The sequence below is a fragment of the Astyanax mexicanus genome, chromosome 1 (assembly GCF_023375975.1).
Source record: "Astyanax mexicanus isolate ESR-SI-001 chromosome 1, AstMex3_surface, whole genome shotgun sequence".
NCBI lineage: Eukaryota > Metazoa > Chordata > Actinopteri > Characiformes > Acestrorhamphidae > Astyanax > Astyanax mexicanus.
The window spans coordinates 3,640,604-3,656,749 of record NC_064408.1 but is presented as its reverse complement, the minus strand read 5'-3'; the positions used below and the strand labels follow the sequence as shown (position 1 = coordinate 3,656,749).

Genomic DNA, 16,146 nt, shown 5'->3' with positions numbered 1-16,146 from the left:
ATACTTCTCTAATGTCAAAATATCGCTTCGTGGTCTGCTAAAAACGACTGGGCTTTTGAAAAACACAATACTGCAGATGTTTTGTGCTGTTTTATGCTGCTCTCATTGTATTTTAATGTGTAGCAACGTTAAATGAATGAATTCGATTTAAAGATCTGATTAATTAGTTGTGTGAACAAATACGAAATACTGTTTTTTAAAAACAGTTTTAAAAGGTCATTCTGCTCCCTATTTGAAGATGATTTTTTTAAACGGTAATGCTGCTGTGTTGCACACATTGTATTGTATTTTATCGTGCTCAATGTGTGGTAAATGAATGAATTCGATTTAAAATTCTGTTTAATTTAGTTGAGTGAACACAGGAACAATCCTACCTTTTCCCCAGTAAGTAGATGAATGGATGGATTCATTTTAATTCAGATGTTGGCTGCTGCTCATTGTATTTTAGTATATGTGGTAAATGAATTAATTTGATTTAAATATCGGATTAATTCATTCTGTGAACAGAGACAATCCTATTTATCAGGTTTAAGAAATCATTCTGCTCCCTATATGTAAAGAGGATGTATTTTGGCTTTAAAATTATAATGCTGATGCCTTATGCTGACCTTATACCTAACATTTTCTTTAAGTTTAATAAAAAACAAAATCTAGCTACACCAGGTTTAAACCTTTATTAGATAAAAACAAAATCTAGCTACACCAAGTTTAAACCTTTATTAGATCTTGAAATTACTTATATAATGTTAAAATGTTGTGTTGTGGTCTTCTAAAAACAGCTGGGTTTTTGAAAACCACACAATAACGCAGATGTTTTGTGATTTTTTTTTTGTTTGTTTTATGCTGCTCCCATTGTGTTTTAGTGTGTGGTGAATGATTGAATGAATTTAAAGATCTAATTAATTAGTTGTGTGTGAACACAAAGGCAGTCGTGCTCGCTACCTAATAATGGTGTATTTTGGCTTTTATAAACAATGAGGCTGGTGTTTGGTGCCCATTGTGTTTGTGTGAACGAATGAATTCGGTTTAAAGATCTGATTAATTTAGTTGTGTGAATGCAGAAACAATTCTGTATTTAGATGTATGGTGGATAGATGAATGGATGGATGGATAGAATTTAATTCAGATGTTTGGTGCTGCTCATTGTGTTTTAGTGTGTGGTACATGAACAAATTTGATTTAAAGATCCTATTAATTTGGTTGTGTGTGTGAACAGACAATCCTGTTTGTTTTGTAAAACAGTTTTAAAGAGGTTGTTCTGATCCTTATCTGAAGATGTTTTGTTTCTTTTGTTTTTAAATAATGCAGTTGTTTTATGATTGGATTGTATTTTAGTGTATGGTAAATGAATGAATTCGACTTCGAGATCTCATTAATTTAGTTGTATGTGAACACAGGAACAATCCTGTTTTTTCCCAGTAAGTAGATGGCTGCAATTTAATTCAGATGTTTGGTGCTGCTCATTGTGTTTTAGTGTGTAAACAAAAGGCCATTTTGAAAAGAGTCCATCTGAAGACGATTATTCAGATTTTTTTTTTTTTTTTTTGCTTATTGTATTTTAGTGTTTGGGAAATAAATAGATTTTTTCCAAGATTCTATTCTTTTAGGTGTAGGAAAACAGAGGACTAGTCCTGTTTTATTAATAAAACGAGTCATTTCAATCAAAAGACTATAATTTATTTTCCCAAATACGATAAAGCTGGTGTTTTGTGCTGTTCCTAATATTTTAATTCTAAAGTTTTGGTGCTGCTCTTTGTATTTTTTTGTGTGATAAATGAAGTCAATTTAAAGATCTGTTTAGTTTAGGTGTGTGTGTGAACACCGTAAAAATATATTATAAATATATTTCCAGTAGATGGATGGAGAGAGAATTTAGGAAAGAGCCCATTTTGCTTTATCTAAAGATGATGGTCTATTTTGTTTTTTAAAACAATAATGCAGATGTTTTTATGCTTATTTTATATTAGTGTTTGGGAAATGGAATTCATTTGTCTCAAGATCCGATTGATTTAGGTTTAGGTGAACAAGGGAACAGTCCTGTTTTCCCAGTAAAACAAGTTAATTCCTATAAAAAAATGAAGTATTTTAATTTTCAAATATAATAAAGCTGGTATTTTGAGCTGTTCATTGTTTTTATTTAAATTCTGATGTTTTATGTTCATGTTTTGTTTTAGTGTATGGTTGGTAAATAATTTCAATTTGAAGATCTGGTTGGTTTGGTTGTGTGTGAACACAGGACCAATCCTGATTTTTTTTTTCTTTCTCCCCAGTAGATTGATGGAGGGATGTTGTGGAACATGTTAAATGGGCTTAAATACAATTTTTGTTTTTTTGGAGAAAACCTGATTTAGCGATTATATTAAAACTGTAGTGTTGGACAGTAAATTACTAGCAGCTAGAGATGGACAATGTCTATTTTAACATATTGTAATACATTTTATTATTGAGGATATTTACTGCTTAAAGAACACCTTTCCGTTTAATTACTGACTCTACTAAACTACATTTATTTACAGAGCCTGTAAAAAAAATCTCCTGTGTAATTTTCCTGCAAGTCTAAACACAGTAAATACAGTATCATAAGATAATCTTCGAATACCATGATAATATTTTGTCATTTCACCCTGCTTTATCAGTGCATGATTACACCAAAAGGGGTGGCTTTTGTAGTTTTCATATTGACATCAGAGTTTTTGTGTATCTACTGAACTTAAGAAAAATATAGTGATATAATATTGGACACATCATTCACAGCACTGTTAGCTGCGCTTGCTTTATCAGGTACCGTTTATCAGTATTTCTGTTTTCTTAGCCGGTTTTAAATATGTTTTATGCTCCTTTTATTTTCTTGTTTTGGAAAATTTAGTGAGTTTCTCATGAGATCTGATCAGTTTAGGGTTGTGTGAACACAGGAACCAGTCCTAATCTCTGTATTGAAAATAATTTATTGTGCTCTCTTTGAAGGGGGTAATACAGAGAAACCCAGATTTAGCAAGTTAATAAAATTGTGCTGTTGCACAGTAACTATAATTAGCAGTGTCGGCGTTAAGGTACTGTTAATGTTGTGTTTTAAGCAAATTTAACACTGAAACTGACACAGTTAGATGCTGAACATTTTTTAAACCCTTCTAATGGGGAGTGAATTATGGTCTTCTAAAAACGTGTGGGTTTCTGAAAACCAATTCAGAGGTTTTGTGCTGCTCATTGTATTTTAGTGTTTGGGGAATTTAATTAATTCAGTTTTAAAGACCTGTTTAGATTAGTTGTGTGTGAAATGCAGAACCAGTCCTGTTTTTAATAATATAGCATAAAATAATATAATGCAGCAAAAATATTGCAGAATATTTAGTGCATGCATATAAACGGCAAACTAAAACAACTATACAATAAATACACCTAAAGCTTCACAGTAAATAATAGACTACTTTTAAGACAGAACAGCCCTATTATCACGATATGGATTTTTAATATCATGATATTTCTGTCACGATTCTCATAAGTAGTGGTTTTACATCAGTGCTCTCTCAAACATCTGTCTTTATGGATTCTAGAATAATTTATAATTATTGTCATATTCAACGATGATTTGGTTGAATCTTAGTAACCACCTAACACCTTAGCAACCTAGGCATTTATATTCATTTTACTATTTGTTTGTGATTATGTCATATGGGTGGGTGATATTGCCCTTAATTTCACGATATTTCATGGTATTTTTTTGCAATAACTATACTTTTGTCGATATGACAAAACAATGAATTGACGCAAATTATTTCAAGCGTACACTACTGCAAAAAAATTAAAATAAAATTATTATTGTATATAATGATATGGAACACCGCTAACTGAGATATTAAGAAATACAAGAATTTTACCAGATTTGTAACAGAAGTCTATGATCCAAAATGTCATGATACTAATAATAATGCACTCCATATATCTCCATATGTCCAGAATTAAAGTAAAATAAAATCTGTCTCTAGTAGATATATAATGGGAAATGAGAACAGTGTGAATTTTTTATTTTGATAAAAACAAGTAAAGTAATTATCTGATGTAATAATTAGGGGTGGGTGAAATGGCTTGATATTTCAGGGTATAATGTTAACAATACTCAGAAAGGTTGGCTATTATTGCATACGATAAGAAATGGCACACCCCTACTATATAATGACAAACATTGATAACTGCAATGCAATTATACTTTTTATTTTCCATTATAAAATGTAGGTTCACACAGTGGAATTATACTTAAAAGTAGGGTAGTATAGTTAATAACATAAATAAAATGTTATACTAAAAATGTTAGTAAATAAAATTACCTTTGCCACTTTTGAAGCTCCACAGTTGACTGATGTGGTGTTCCACCAACCACAATTATTTCTTTTAGGGCCTTTTCCTACTGGTGCCACGTATTCCCTCCTTCTCTTGCAGTGTTACCAGCAAGATGATTGGCTCTATGTAGAAAGGCAGGACTTTATCAGTAAACTGTAAGACTGTATGCAAAGCAAGGAGTTCAGGAGTTCATGTCTATGCATCACCTTAGCTACCAAAACCTGTAACACAAGCACCCTAGCAACCTAGCTTCGGCTCTACCATAGCAACACTAACGATCAAAGTGTGTGCCTTTGCAGCCACCTGGACACACCTTAATAACAACCTTCCCAATACTTAGCATCAATCACCTATGCTATAGCAAAAGAAACCAGTTATAAAACTGTGAATAGGGGACTAAAATTTCATATGCTGTAATGTACAAGTACTTGTGGTACATTTGAGATGATTAATGAATTAACTTCTTTGGTTCTTTTGTGTGTTTGCAGACACAGAAGGTACAGAGGAAGAGGCGCAAAGAAAAATTTCCATACTCGATGACATTACATCGCAATGTCCGATCGTTTGGGGCAAATAACCAAGTCCAAGGATGGGAAAAGCAAGTATTCTTCGCTCAGCCTATTTGACAAGTACAAGGGAAAGTCAATAGAAACTCAGAAAAACACAGGTAAGAACATTTCAGTAGAATCACTTCAGTTTCGTTAGTTTATGAGCTCCTGAATAGAGAAGTTATGAATATGCATACATGTTACTATCTTAAAGTACCCACCCATACAGTAAATAACCAATTTTTCTGTACTGTAAGGTGCACGGGATCATAAGTCGCATTAAACGACACTAGTAAGGATGTCTAAATCGAAGTGAGCAAGGGTGTCGCCATGTTCTGATATTTACAGTAAGCTTAGATTGCCAATATTTTGTCTAAGGATGGGTTTTCGGTGAAGTTTCTCCAGCACTAAGGCTGGGTGCAGCAGCATTAGCAGCTAACCGCAGAGCTAGCCGAAACTCACAGGGTTCCTCAGTCTATCAGCTAGCGATATACAGTCCAATATACTCTTCTGATCGGAGAAAAAGTTAGCACTGCAGTTAGTGGCTAATGCTAATGCTGCTGCACCAAGCCATAGTGCTGGAGAAACTTCACTGAAGCTTAAATGAATAACCCTTATAACTTCAGCGGAGTGGCTTCACTGCTCCTTAATTTTTAACTGATAGTTCGTACATAAGGTGCACTGGATTATAAGGCGCACTGACAATTTTTGGGGAAATTAAGTTTTTTGAGTGCTCCTAATAGTCCAAAAAATACAATAAAGCATTGTTTTTGTGAGGTCACAAAAAGCAGCACATTTTGCATGCCTTCAAAACAGTATATTATAGTTAATGAATCAAATATGGTGTTGAAATAAATAATTTATAGCAGATACAGAGTCATTAATAGTAGAAACTGATTCATGTTAGCTCGTATGGAATCATGGTGTATTGCTTTTTAGCAAATCGCGATATAGTGAATAATATGTTGAAGCTGAATTATTAATGCTAGGCACTGAATCATTTTAAATTAGTACTAAATCATGTATGGCTATTACTGAGTTACTGTATTGAGCACTTTGTTTATAGCAGCTCTTGAAAATTACCAAATTGTGGCCAAACTGTCAATGGTTTGTAACAGCTATTATCTAGCATTGCCTTAACTCTGGAGCTAGTGGAGGATAGAAACCTTGCACTCTTCCACCTTCAATGTAAGGATGCCCCACAGGTGCTCAATTGGGTTTAGGTGTGGAGACCTACGTGGCTAGTTCATTTCCTTTCTCTTCAGCTTCCTCAGCAAAGCAGTTTTTATATTGGAGATGTTTTTGGGGTCATTATCTTGTTAGAAACTGCCCTGTGGCCCAGTTCCATAATGCTACCACTACCATGCTTGACAGTAAACAAGGGGCAGTTTTCTTGCTATTTCTCTCCAGGACGCGGTCACACATGCTGCACACTGTCTGAGCAAGACAAGTTTTTCTTGATCTCCTCAGACCATAGGACAAGGGTTCAGACAAGAATCCATGCTCTTGGAACTGCTTGACTTCAGCACACTGTTTGCAGGCTTTCTTGTGCATCAGCTTTAGAAGAGGCTGCTTTCAAGGACCGAGCCATGCAGACAAAGTCGATCCTTTAGTTTTCTTAAAAATCGTCAAATGTCTTATAATTCTGTGCTTCTTATGTATGAATTCTACCAATCCGATATTAAAGAGCAGTAAAGCCACTCTGCTGAAATACATTGTTATAAGGGTGAGTTTTCAGTGAAGTTTCTCATAGCTGCTAACTGCAGCGCTATCTCTTTTACCGTTCAGAGGCGAGTATATCGGACTGTGGTCTGCGTATTTACTGTGTTGAACCGCTAGCTGATAGCACCTGGCTTACTAGAACACTCAAGGTTTCTCAGTCTAGCACTATTGGGCTGCATTTACACCAGCTAGCCCTGCAGTTAGCGGCTAATGCTAATGCTGCTGCACCGAGCCTTAGTGCTGGTGAAACGTCACTAAAAAGTCACTCTTAGACAAAATATTGCTTACTAAGCTTACTATAAATAAACGGAAGTGCTTTTTTTCACCCAAATAAACAGTTTTCAGGAGAGAAATCTGTGTAGATTAACATCCAGTGTTCACTTAACTTTTTGTTTGAAGGGAAATATGGCGGCACCCTTGCTCACTTCGATGTAGACATCCTTACTTGTGACACTTAATGCGTTTGTATAGTAAATTTTAGAATAAGTCTACTGTTAAAGATATTAATCTTGAATAATGTGTGTAAAATGATGCTGTCTAACTGTCTGACCAGATAATAAACTTAATTTCTCTCGTTTCTCTCTTTCTCCTGCAGTTGTTCCACGACATGGCTTGCAGAGTCTTGGTAAAGTGGCCACTGCCCGGCGCATGCCCCCACCCGCTCACCTGCCGAGCCTGAAATCCGAAAATAAAGGAAACGATCCAAACGTGATTATTGTGCCCAAAGACGGAACAGGATGGGCGAACAAGCAGGAACAGTCCGATCAAAAGAGGTATGAAGATGAGCTTTATAAAAACCAGTCTTTGGTTTTCAGGTATTTGCTTTAATGCTTTAATGATGGTTATGGACTATTGTTCAGATATTGGACAGTGTCTCCAAATGGCAACCAAGTAAATGGTGAGGTTGAGCCTGAAGTGCAGCATACTTTAGGGCTTGTCGCAGAAGTAGTATTAGTATTAGCTGCTAACTGCTAGTTTCTCCGTTTATAGGAGAGTATGTCGGACTGTAGCCTGCTGCTAACCCCGGCTAGCGCTGCTGGAGCAGCATTAGCATTACCCGCTAACTGCGCTAAGTGCTAGTTCTTCGCATTAAAACAAGCTACATAGAACAAACTGCTAGCTAATATTGCCCTGGCTTACCAGAACACTCAAGGTTCCTTAGTGTGACGCTGTCGGGCGGCATTAGCCGCTAACCGCTAGAGGTTAGCGGCTAATGCTAATGCTCCAGCCTTAGTGCTGGAGAAATTCGGGAATCTAAGCTTACTGTAAATAAATGAAAATTATTTACTCATCCAAATATACAGTTTTTAGGAGAGAAAGCTGTGTAGATTAACATTCTCGTTTGCCTTTTAAAATCTTTTTTTTTTTTCAATCACAGTTTTGTTTACTTAGCTTAACTTTACATAGCTTAGCTGTCTTGTGATGTATCAAGAATTACAGAATCGTAGTATTGTGATATTGTATCACGAGATTCCGCTGATTCCCACATCACAGGTAAATATAGAGAGGTGTAGAGAGTGCACACTTGCTGTTTTTTCTGGCCTTGGTGAGAAACCAAGGTGCTTCAGAGGGTGATTCTTTGTTTTCCCAAAACAAAAGACCCAGAGGAGTGTTTAGGAACGGAAAGGTGTGTGTACGCACGCATCTAAAAGAGTGCGATGTTCTTTCCTGAGGAACGTCTGCTGTACATGACTGTAGAGCGGAGTGTGTGGGTGGAGAACACGGTGCTGCTGTGTAATTCAGTAGGCGGTGATTTGTAGAGAGTTGGTGGATTTGAAGGAGTCGAGTGAAAACTCTGTTTAAAATGGTCGGCTGTTATAAATTAAACAGCCTGGTTTATTCTGAATGTCCTTTTTATCCAATCAGAACAGAACAACTCAATCTAGTGGCTCGGGGTTTTGGCCCTTAACTAAATAAACCTGAAACTATGCATAAATGCGTAAAAAAAAACTGGTGCTGGTGATTCTGTATTGACTGTAACTGTAGATTAATTACAGAGCAGTACGGGTACAACAGATTACAGTGCTGGTGATTCTGTATCTACTGTAACTGTAGATTAATTACAGAGCAGTACGGGTACAACAGATTACACTGCTGGTGATTCTGTATCTACTGTAACTGTAGATTAATTACAGAGCAGTACGGGTACAACAGATTACAGTGCTGATGATTCTGTATGTACTGTAACTGTAGATTAATTACAGAGCAGTACGGGTATAACAGATTACAGTGCCGGTGATTCTGTATCTACTGTAACTGTAGATTAACCTTCCTTGAACCCTCTCTGAATTGGCAACATTGTACAAACAATGTAAAATCAGTGTTAAGTATAGGTGGAGGTGATGAAAGGCTGTAGTAAAGTTATTTAGTGTGCAGTGGATTGTGGCGCTGAGTCTTTCAGCGGTCTAAAGCTCAGCCACTTTGATTAGGAGATTTCTAGTTCGAATCCCACTCATGTAGCTTGCCTTCAGCTGATTCAGCGTGGTGTTTTATCTGCTTCGCAGTGTGGTCAGTGTTCAGTAGTGAAGCTAAACCCTGCTATACTGTTCTTTTCCCCTCCAGTTCCATTGCATCGACAGCACAGCTGCTGGAATCGCAGCCGCAGCTGCCTTTGCAGAAATCTGTCTCCAATATTCAGAAGCCAACACCGGCAGCCAGCCAGGAGGTAGGCACAAGTGTTTTTAATGTGTTAATTTTTGTATATATTTTGTCATTAATATTAAACGCCTCAATTATAAGAATTTATGTATAAGCATTACATAAGCAGGGTTCATGTTTGATGAGAAATGTTACTGGAAATCCTAACTAATAGAAAAAAATGGTACCACTTCTGTAGTGTCACACTGTTTAGCTACACATTAAAGGTCAATCATTTGGTCTCTAGTATGAATGAATGCCATGTGAGACATTTTTTGTAAAAAAAAAATAAAAATAAATAAAATGCTCAGGTGTTTCTATTTAGCCCTGCTTTAGATCACTTGATTACTGGTCTCTGAAGAAAGGCAGGATTTCAGCTTTTGCTCATAAATATTCATACATGCAAATATATCGCCTCTGATTGTATAACAGCACTGCAGCACTGTTATCAATTAAGTTGTGCTACCTTGTAAAGCCGTGCTTCTCTAGTGAATATTTTAGGTCTAGGTAAAACGTGAAATCAACCGGAGATCCAATTTAAACCTTCAATTAATTACACAAGAACATTATCTAGCTGCTGTAAACTGAAGCTATAAACAGAACTGTAACTCCAGCCCTGCTTTAACGCTGCCTGTGGTTGGTCCTGAGCCGAGGTGGGCGTGGCCATTAACCCACTGGTTGTCGTAGACACCTTAACATCTTTCTGATCAACTCGTATTTCTGAGGATTTTCTTTTATTAGCTACTCCAGACAGTGGCGGTTGAGAAACAGTTTCATATTCAGCATCATATACAACTTAGAGGGATCTATAGTATTTCACAAAGAACAAGAAAAAGTGGATTTCAGTGGAAGGAGACCCTTAACAGCTGTGTAATAACAGTGTAACCTTCTATATCTATCATTCTCTATTCTATATCATGTTTTTTGATGAAAATAGGAACCACTGTTTTAGTGCTGGGTGATATGGGGAAAAATCATATCATGATATGGATTTTTTTTTATATAACGATATATATCATGATAAACCACATTTAAGTATTTTTTCAGTTATTCTTTGAAAAATATGACAAATAATATCATTGCTTACTTTTTTCCAACTTTATTTCAAAGTGACATTAAACCCAACAGATGAGGTAGATGCAGTAGCTGATTTGCTCAAAAGAACAATGCGTCTCCATTGTTCAGCTCTCATGAGTTTAATAACGTAAAGCAGCATCATGTTTCAAAACCACATTATGAAGCTTTTTTTTTTTTTGCGAGTATTACTTTATTATCACTTAAATAAACCGAGTTTATGCAAAGTGACCACACCAATACATTTCATCATAGCCTACCTTATATATTTGCATGAATAATTGATGAAATTACTGTAGAAACGATAGGGACGATAGAAAGTAAGTAGCACGATAGACACTTTTCTGTCTTCCCCATGCTATTTATAGTCATATCGCACAGCACTACACTGTTTAAATGTTAAAGTTTAGAAATGCTTAGCAGTGTATGGAATCAGCTCAAAAGTTTATTTAGTTATACACAATAGAGCTCTCAGGATTTGACACACATTTTATTATTGAAGATTGTCAGCATTGCTTAAAGAAATATATATATATGAACGATATTATACCCTAAAATATCGTGCCACATCACCCACCCATTATCACATCAGGGTATGACTTTTGTGCTGTTATATATATTGCTATTATATATCTACTAGAGACGGATTGTATCTGTCCAGTATCATGTATTTTACTTTAATCCTGGATATATATTGCAGTGTAGTACTAGTATCACGACATTCTGGATCATTGACTTCTGTTACAAATCTGATAAATTCTTGTATTTTTTTATATATATATTTTTTTATATGTTTTTGGTTTGCCATATATCGTATACAATATTAAAATGTAATTTTCATTCTGTTGCAGTAGGGTATTCTTGAAATATTTGTGTTTTTAATTGAAATTTTTTGTCATATCGCCAAGTATATCGTTATCGCAAAAATACCATGAAATATCGTGATATAATTTTAGAGCCGTATCACCCACCCCTACCGTGAAGGCTTGAGAAAGTCATGGAAATGTATTGGTTAAAATGTATATGAACCCTGGTTGTAGATTGATAACGATGTATTTTGTGTGTGTTTTTAATGTTCACAGAGCACAAGCACAGGTGGACCAAAGCAATGGGCACAACTAAATGGAAAGGCAGTAGATCACGATGGTAAAATCTTCATATATATTTTTTTTTCATTAATTCTTATGTACGTCACACACAGCGTATCTGCACACCAACCCAAGGGTCGTTATCATGCTTGGTTGTGATGACCCACGCAGCGTGTGCGTAAAGAAACGTCAGAGCCTTGTCGCCTTTTATAGGCCGTCTTCGTGCCGATAGAAGTGAATTCAAGGTCCTACATTCAGTACGAGATGTTCTGCTCAGAGTCCTTCACTGAGGCTTTATCTGCTGTCTGAACACAGCACACTAACTGCGTTTCAGTACAGAGAGTGTGGAGAAAAAAGCAGAATATACAGTTTTCTCAAGTTTCAGACAGTTTTTACTGCTTTTTAGAGGTTAGATCATCTTTAGAGTCATCATTTGACTGCATGTCCAAGCCAAGAACAATGATGGAACCTTTGTTTTAAAGTTCAAGTGTTGAACCTATATTTTTGGGGGATTATAAGGTTGGTTTGATGGAGTTTGATATTAAACAACCTCCTCATGAAATAGATGCTTTACTTTGGACTTTTTTAAAGAACGTTGTAGGAATACTGTAGGAAAGCATGAATGCTTCCTTACTTCCTGTTCTTACTTTCTCTACTTCTTTTCCTTCCTTTCCTTACTTTCATTTCATTACTTCCTTTCCTTCTTATCCTTACTTTCCTTACTTTCATTCAATTTTTTTCTTTCCTTACTTTTATTTTATTACATCTTTTTCTTCCTTTCCTTACTTCCTATCCTTACTTTCCTTTCCTTACTTCCTTACTTGCTTTCCTTACTTGCTTTCCTTACTTGCTTTCCTTACTTCCTTTCCTTACTTCCTCTCCTTACTACTTTTCCTAACTTCCCTTTTCTTACTTCCACTTTCTCTACTTCCTTTCCTTACTTATATTCCTTCCTTTCCTTTCCTTAATTTCTCTACTTCCTTTTTTACTCTCCTTCCTTATTTACTTTCCTTCCTTCCTTTTCTTCTTTCCTTACTCCCTTTCCTGATTTTCTTTACTTTATTTTCTTACTTTGCTTACCTATTTTTCTTCCTTTTATTATTTACATTCCTTCATTCTTTTCCTTAATTCATTTCCTTACATTCTTTCCTTCCTTTCCTCACTTTCTCTACTTTATTTCCTTTCCTTACTTTTTTCCTTACTTTCCTTTCTTTCCTTTCCTTACTTCCTTATTTACTTTCCCTACATCCCCTTCTTGCTTCCTTATTACTTTTCCTTACATCCTATTTATTTATTTTTTTGTATAAAATTACTGGTAAGGGGTGGGGGATGTTGGAAGGTGAAGCTATGCAAACTACTTTTTACAAATTTTTTGTTTTGCTGTATTTCCAGGTTTAAGGGCCTCAAGCCGACTGCAGCCCTTCTCTCACGAGGAATTTCCGACGCTGAAAGCAGCAGGAGAACAGGACAAGGCTGGCAAGGAAAGAAGCGCCTTCGATCCGTCGTATGGGCCAGGACCAAGCCTCCGCCCTCAGAGTGAGTCTTTACACATTTTTCACCGCATACTGATTTTAGAACCCAACATCGACTTTTTAAAGATGTATATTAAAGAAGCTGTGCACATTATCTGTTCAAGACAAAAAACAGTGTAGCGAGCGCTTCTTCTAAAGTTCTCGTGTGTGAAAACAAACCAGAGAACTTCTTTAGATGCAAAATGTTATAGTGGCTATTTAAATGTAAATAAAAGAATGTGAGAAATATAAAAATTATATAAGTATATTTGTATTAGATTATTTATATTGGTGGTCAATTAAAATACTTGCATTTACTTATGGTATGGTATGTTTGAGGGAAGATAAAGCAGACATGGGGCGCTGGAATCAAAAAATGCATGATAAATTGAAGAGGAAACATTTATTTTTTTTTTTTTAACTTTACTATAAACTAGAGCTGGGCGATATGGCCCAAAAAAAATCTTTGATTTAAAAAAATAAATAAATAAAAAAATTGATTTTTTTTCCACTACTAAAATCTCCTGAAAGTCGCTAGAAGTCGCTAAGTGACATCATTGCCTAATTTGCATAATACATGTTTTTGAAGCTGTAAAGGATTAACATTGTGAGAGAGACAAAAGTGAGTAAAAAACACGCTAAATATGTTAGAAATTATACAAAAAAAGCTTCAACAAATGAACAACTTCTGCTGCTTTTTAAATAGGCAGTCACGTCTCAAAATTATGGAAGCCCATTTCCGCCACCTGAAGAAAAAAAAACGTCCTCAACTAAGTCATAATTATGAGATAGAAAGTCATAATTATGAGATGACTTTTTATCTCATAAATATGACTTACTATCTCATAATTATGACTTTTCTATCTCATAATTATGACTTAGTCGAGGACGTTTTTTTTTCTTCAGGTGGCGGAAATGGGCTTCCATACAAAATAACTAAATTTTTACGTAAATAAAAAAAAATCAGGGCTGTGCACGGGAGAGGGGCGGGGCTAAGCTCAGAGAAGCGTCGGTGGTGAAAATAAATAAAACTCAGAGAAAATCGATTTTCATAAAAACACATCGTCCTTAACTGTAAATTCGATTTAATCGATAAAATCAATTAATCGCCCAGCTCTAGTATAAACATCTCTGCATGGTTGTGAGGATTTCTGAATTAGAGCTTAATTAGCTGAGTATAAAAGAGTTTTCACACCTGTAGTTGTAGTTTCTAGTTTCTATGATACGGATCAGTAGATGAGTTTGTTTGTTTGGAGCGTTTCTCCCTTGGTTTGGTTTGGTTTGGTTTCACACAGGCGCAAACCTACACCTAAAAATGTGTGCACCAGTAAACCACACGAGCACATCTCCTCCTCTGATTGGTCAGAGCTGTCTGAAGCATGTGTTTATCTGTGCAGTGCGAAGCTGCTCTTTTAAACACAGTGGTTTTAAATGCGACGTGCAGCGCAGATGTGAGCAGCACATACCGCTCTCTTACTGTGTGAACAGCATGGAGCAGCAGCAGAGACAGCGTTTGTTCATAGCAGTATATTAATTATCTGGCTAATATATCAGATTAAACTGTGCCTTATCAGCAGTTTAGCTCAATTTAAAAAAAAGTATATTTGATAGCTGGGTCAGATTAATCGCTTTAATGTGGGCAACTCTAATAAATATATAAATATATAAATAAATATTCTCCTCTTTTCCTCCTCAGATGTTACGAGTTGGAGGGAGGGTGGTGGACGGAATCTTCAGCCTCTCTCTCTGTCCCCCGCCCTCGCCTCCGAGCCGGAGGGAAAGGGAGGCGGCCCGACTGAGACCGCCGCTCCTCTTCCTCCTCCTCCTCCCTCCACCACCACCACCACCACCTCCTCCTCCTCCACCGGCTCCTCCGCCCTGTCCTCGTCTGCCAACGCCGCCTCCGCCACTGTCACAGCTCCATCCCCCGACCTGAAGGAGCCCTCACTCCGGCCGGCTCAACCGCTACGCCGAGCCACGCCATCCGCCCTGCAGTACCAGCTCCACCACACCTCCACCACCACCTACCACGACATGCTGCCTGCCTTTGTGAGTGTCGATAAAGAGAGACAAATCAAACCTACAGCTCTGAAAAAAAAATTAGAACGCTCTAGTTTTTGAATCAGTTTCTCTGATTTTGCTATTTATAGGTTTATGTTTGAGTAAAATGAACATTGTTGTTTTATTCTATAAACTACAGACAACATTTCTCCCAAATTCTAAATAAAGTTTTAAGAGTTCAGAAATCAATATTTGGTGGAATAACCCTGGTTTTTAATCACAGTTTTCAGGCATCTTGGCATCATGTTCTCCTCCACCAGTCTTACACACTGCTTTTGGATAACTTTATGCTGCTTTACTCCTGGTGCAAAAATTCAAGCAGTTCAGTTTGGTGGTTTGATGGCTTGTGATCATCCATCTTCCTTTTGATTATATTTTAGAGGCAATTTGGAAAAATCTAAAAGTCTTTATTTTTAAATGGTCTCTTATATTTTTATTAAAGAAAAAATCGTCTAATATAACATTTGTAAAGTGTTTCAATGCCACTGATCTGCAAATGAGAGAGATTCGATAAACAAATCACACTATAAGAGCAAGGTGTGGAATAGTGCAAGATGTCATAATGCAACTAAAAGCATTTCTCTCACATTAGATCACATTTACCACTTTGAATCTTGAACATGGGTCACGCAACAAGACAATGACCCTAAACACACAAGTTGTGAATCAATAGTTTATAGGAGGAAACCCACAAACGTTTATCTGCAGTTACTGCTGAACAAGTTCGAACACCTCTATACTATAAAGTTTAGATAATTTCCCTCAATACAAAAATTAACAAGTCTAATATTTGTGTCTTATTTGTTAGATTTGGTTTTCTTTACCTACTTTTAGGACTTCTGATTAAAAACTGATTCAGTTTTAAGTCAGATTTGTGTAGAAATGTAGTAAATTCAAAATGTATCTCAAACTTTCAAGCTCTTCTTTGTGCATGTATGTATTATTAATGTATTTGTTGGTTTATTAATTCATTGATTCATTTTGCTGTGTTTCTCAGATGTGCCCTAAAGAAACTCGAGAGGGCCCTGGTACCTCGGAGCACGGCCCTGCTGCTGTGCCCGCCCCCATGCGCTTTGAAGCGAGGCCAACCTTCAGACCACCATTCCCTGCTCCTGAACCTGTTAAGTAAGTTCCAGACGCTTCCAGAGCTTCTCATAGAAAGCCAGAGGT

The 16,146-nt window shown here is 36.4% G+C and overlaps 1 protein-coding gene and 1 non-coding gene across 5 annotated transcripts in view; both read left to right on the top strand.

The window, feature by feature from the left end:
- Positions 1-16,146, top strand: part of prrc2b (proline-rich coiled-coil 2B) — a 49,632-nt gene that overhangs the window by 1,346 nt on the left and 32,140 nt on the right. For all 4 annotated transcript variants that reach the window (XM_049465788.1, XM_049465790.1, XM_049465787.1 and 1 more), the window contains exons 2-8: positions 4,824-5,002; positions 7,201-7,378; positions 9,168-9,270; positions 11,399-11,462; positions 12,797-12,940; positions 14,612-14,964; positions 15,974-16,101. In XM_049465788.1, the coding sequence (XP_049321745.1) occupies positions 4,888-5,002; positions 7,201-7,378; positions 9,168-9,270; positions 11,399-11,462; positions 12,797-12,940; positions 14,612-14,964; positions 15,974-16,101 (1,085 nt within the window). In that variant the 5' untranslated portion in view covers positions 4,824-4,887. The remainder of the gene's footprint in view (positions 1-4,823; positions 5,003-7,200; positions 7,379-9,167; positions 9,271-11,398; positions 11,463-12,796; positions 12,941-14,611; positions 14,965-15,973; positions 16,102-16,146) is intronic.
- Positions 11,522-11,660, top strand: LOC125785822 (small nucleolar RNA SNORA68). Its single transcript, XR_007428169.1, has one exon. It is a non-coding gene; the product is annotated as a small nucleolar RNA SNORA68 (small nucleolar RNA).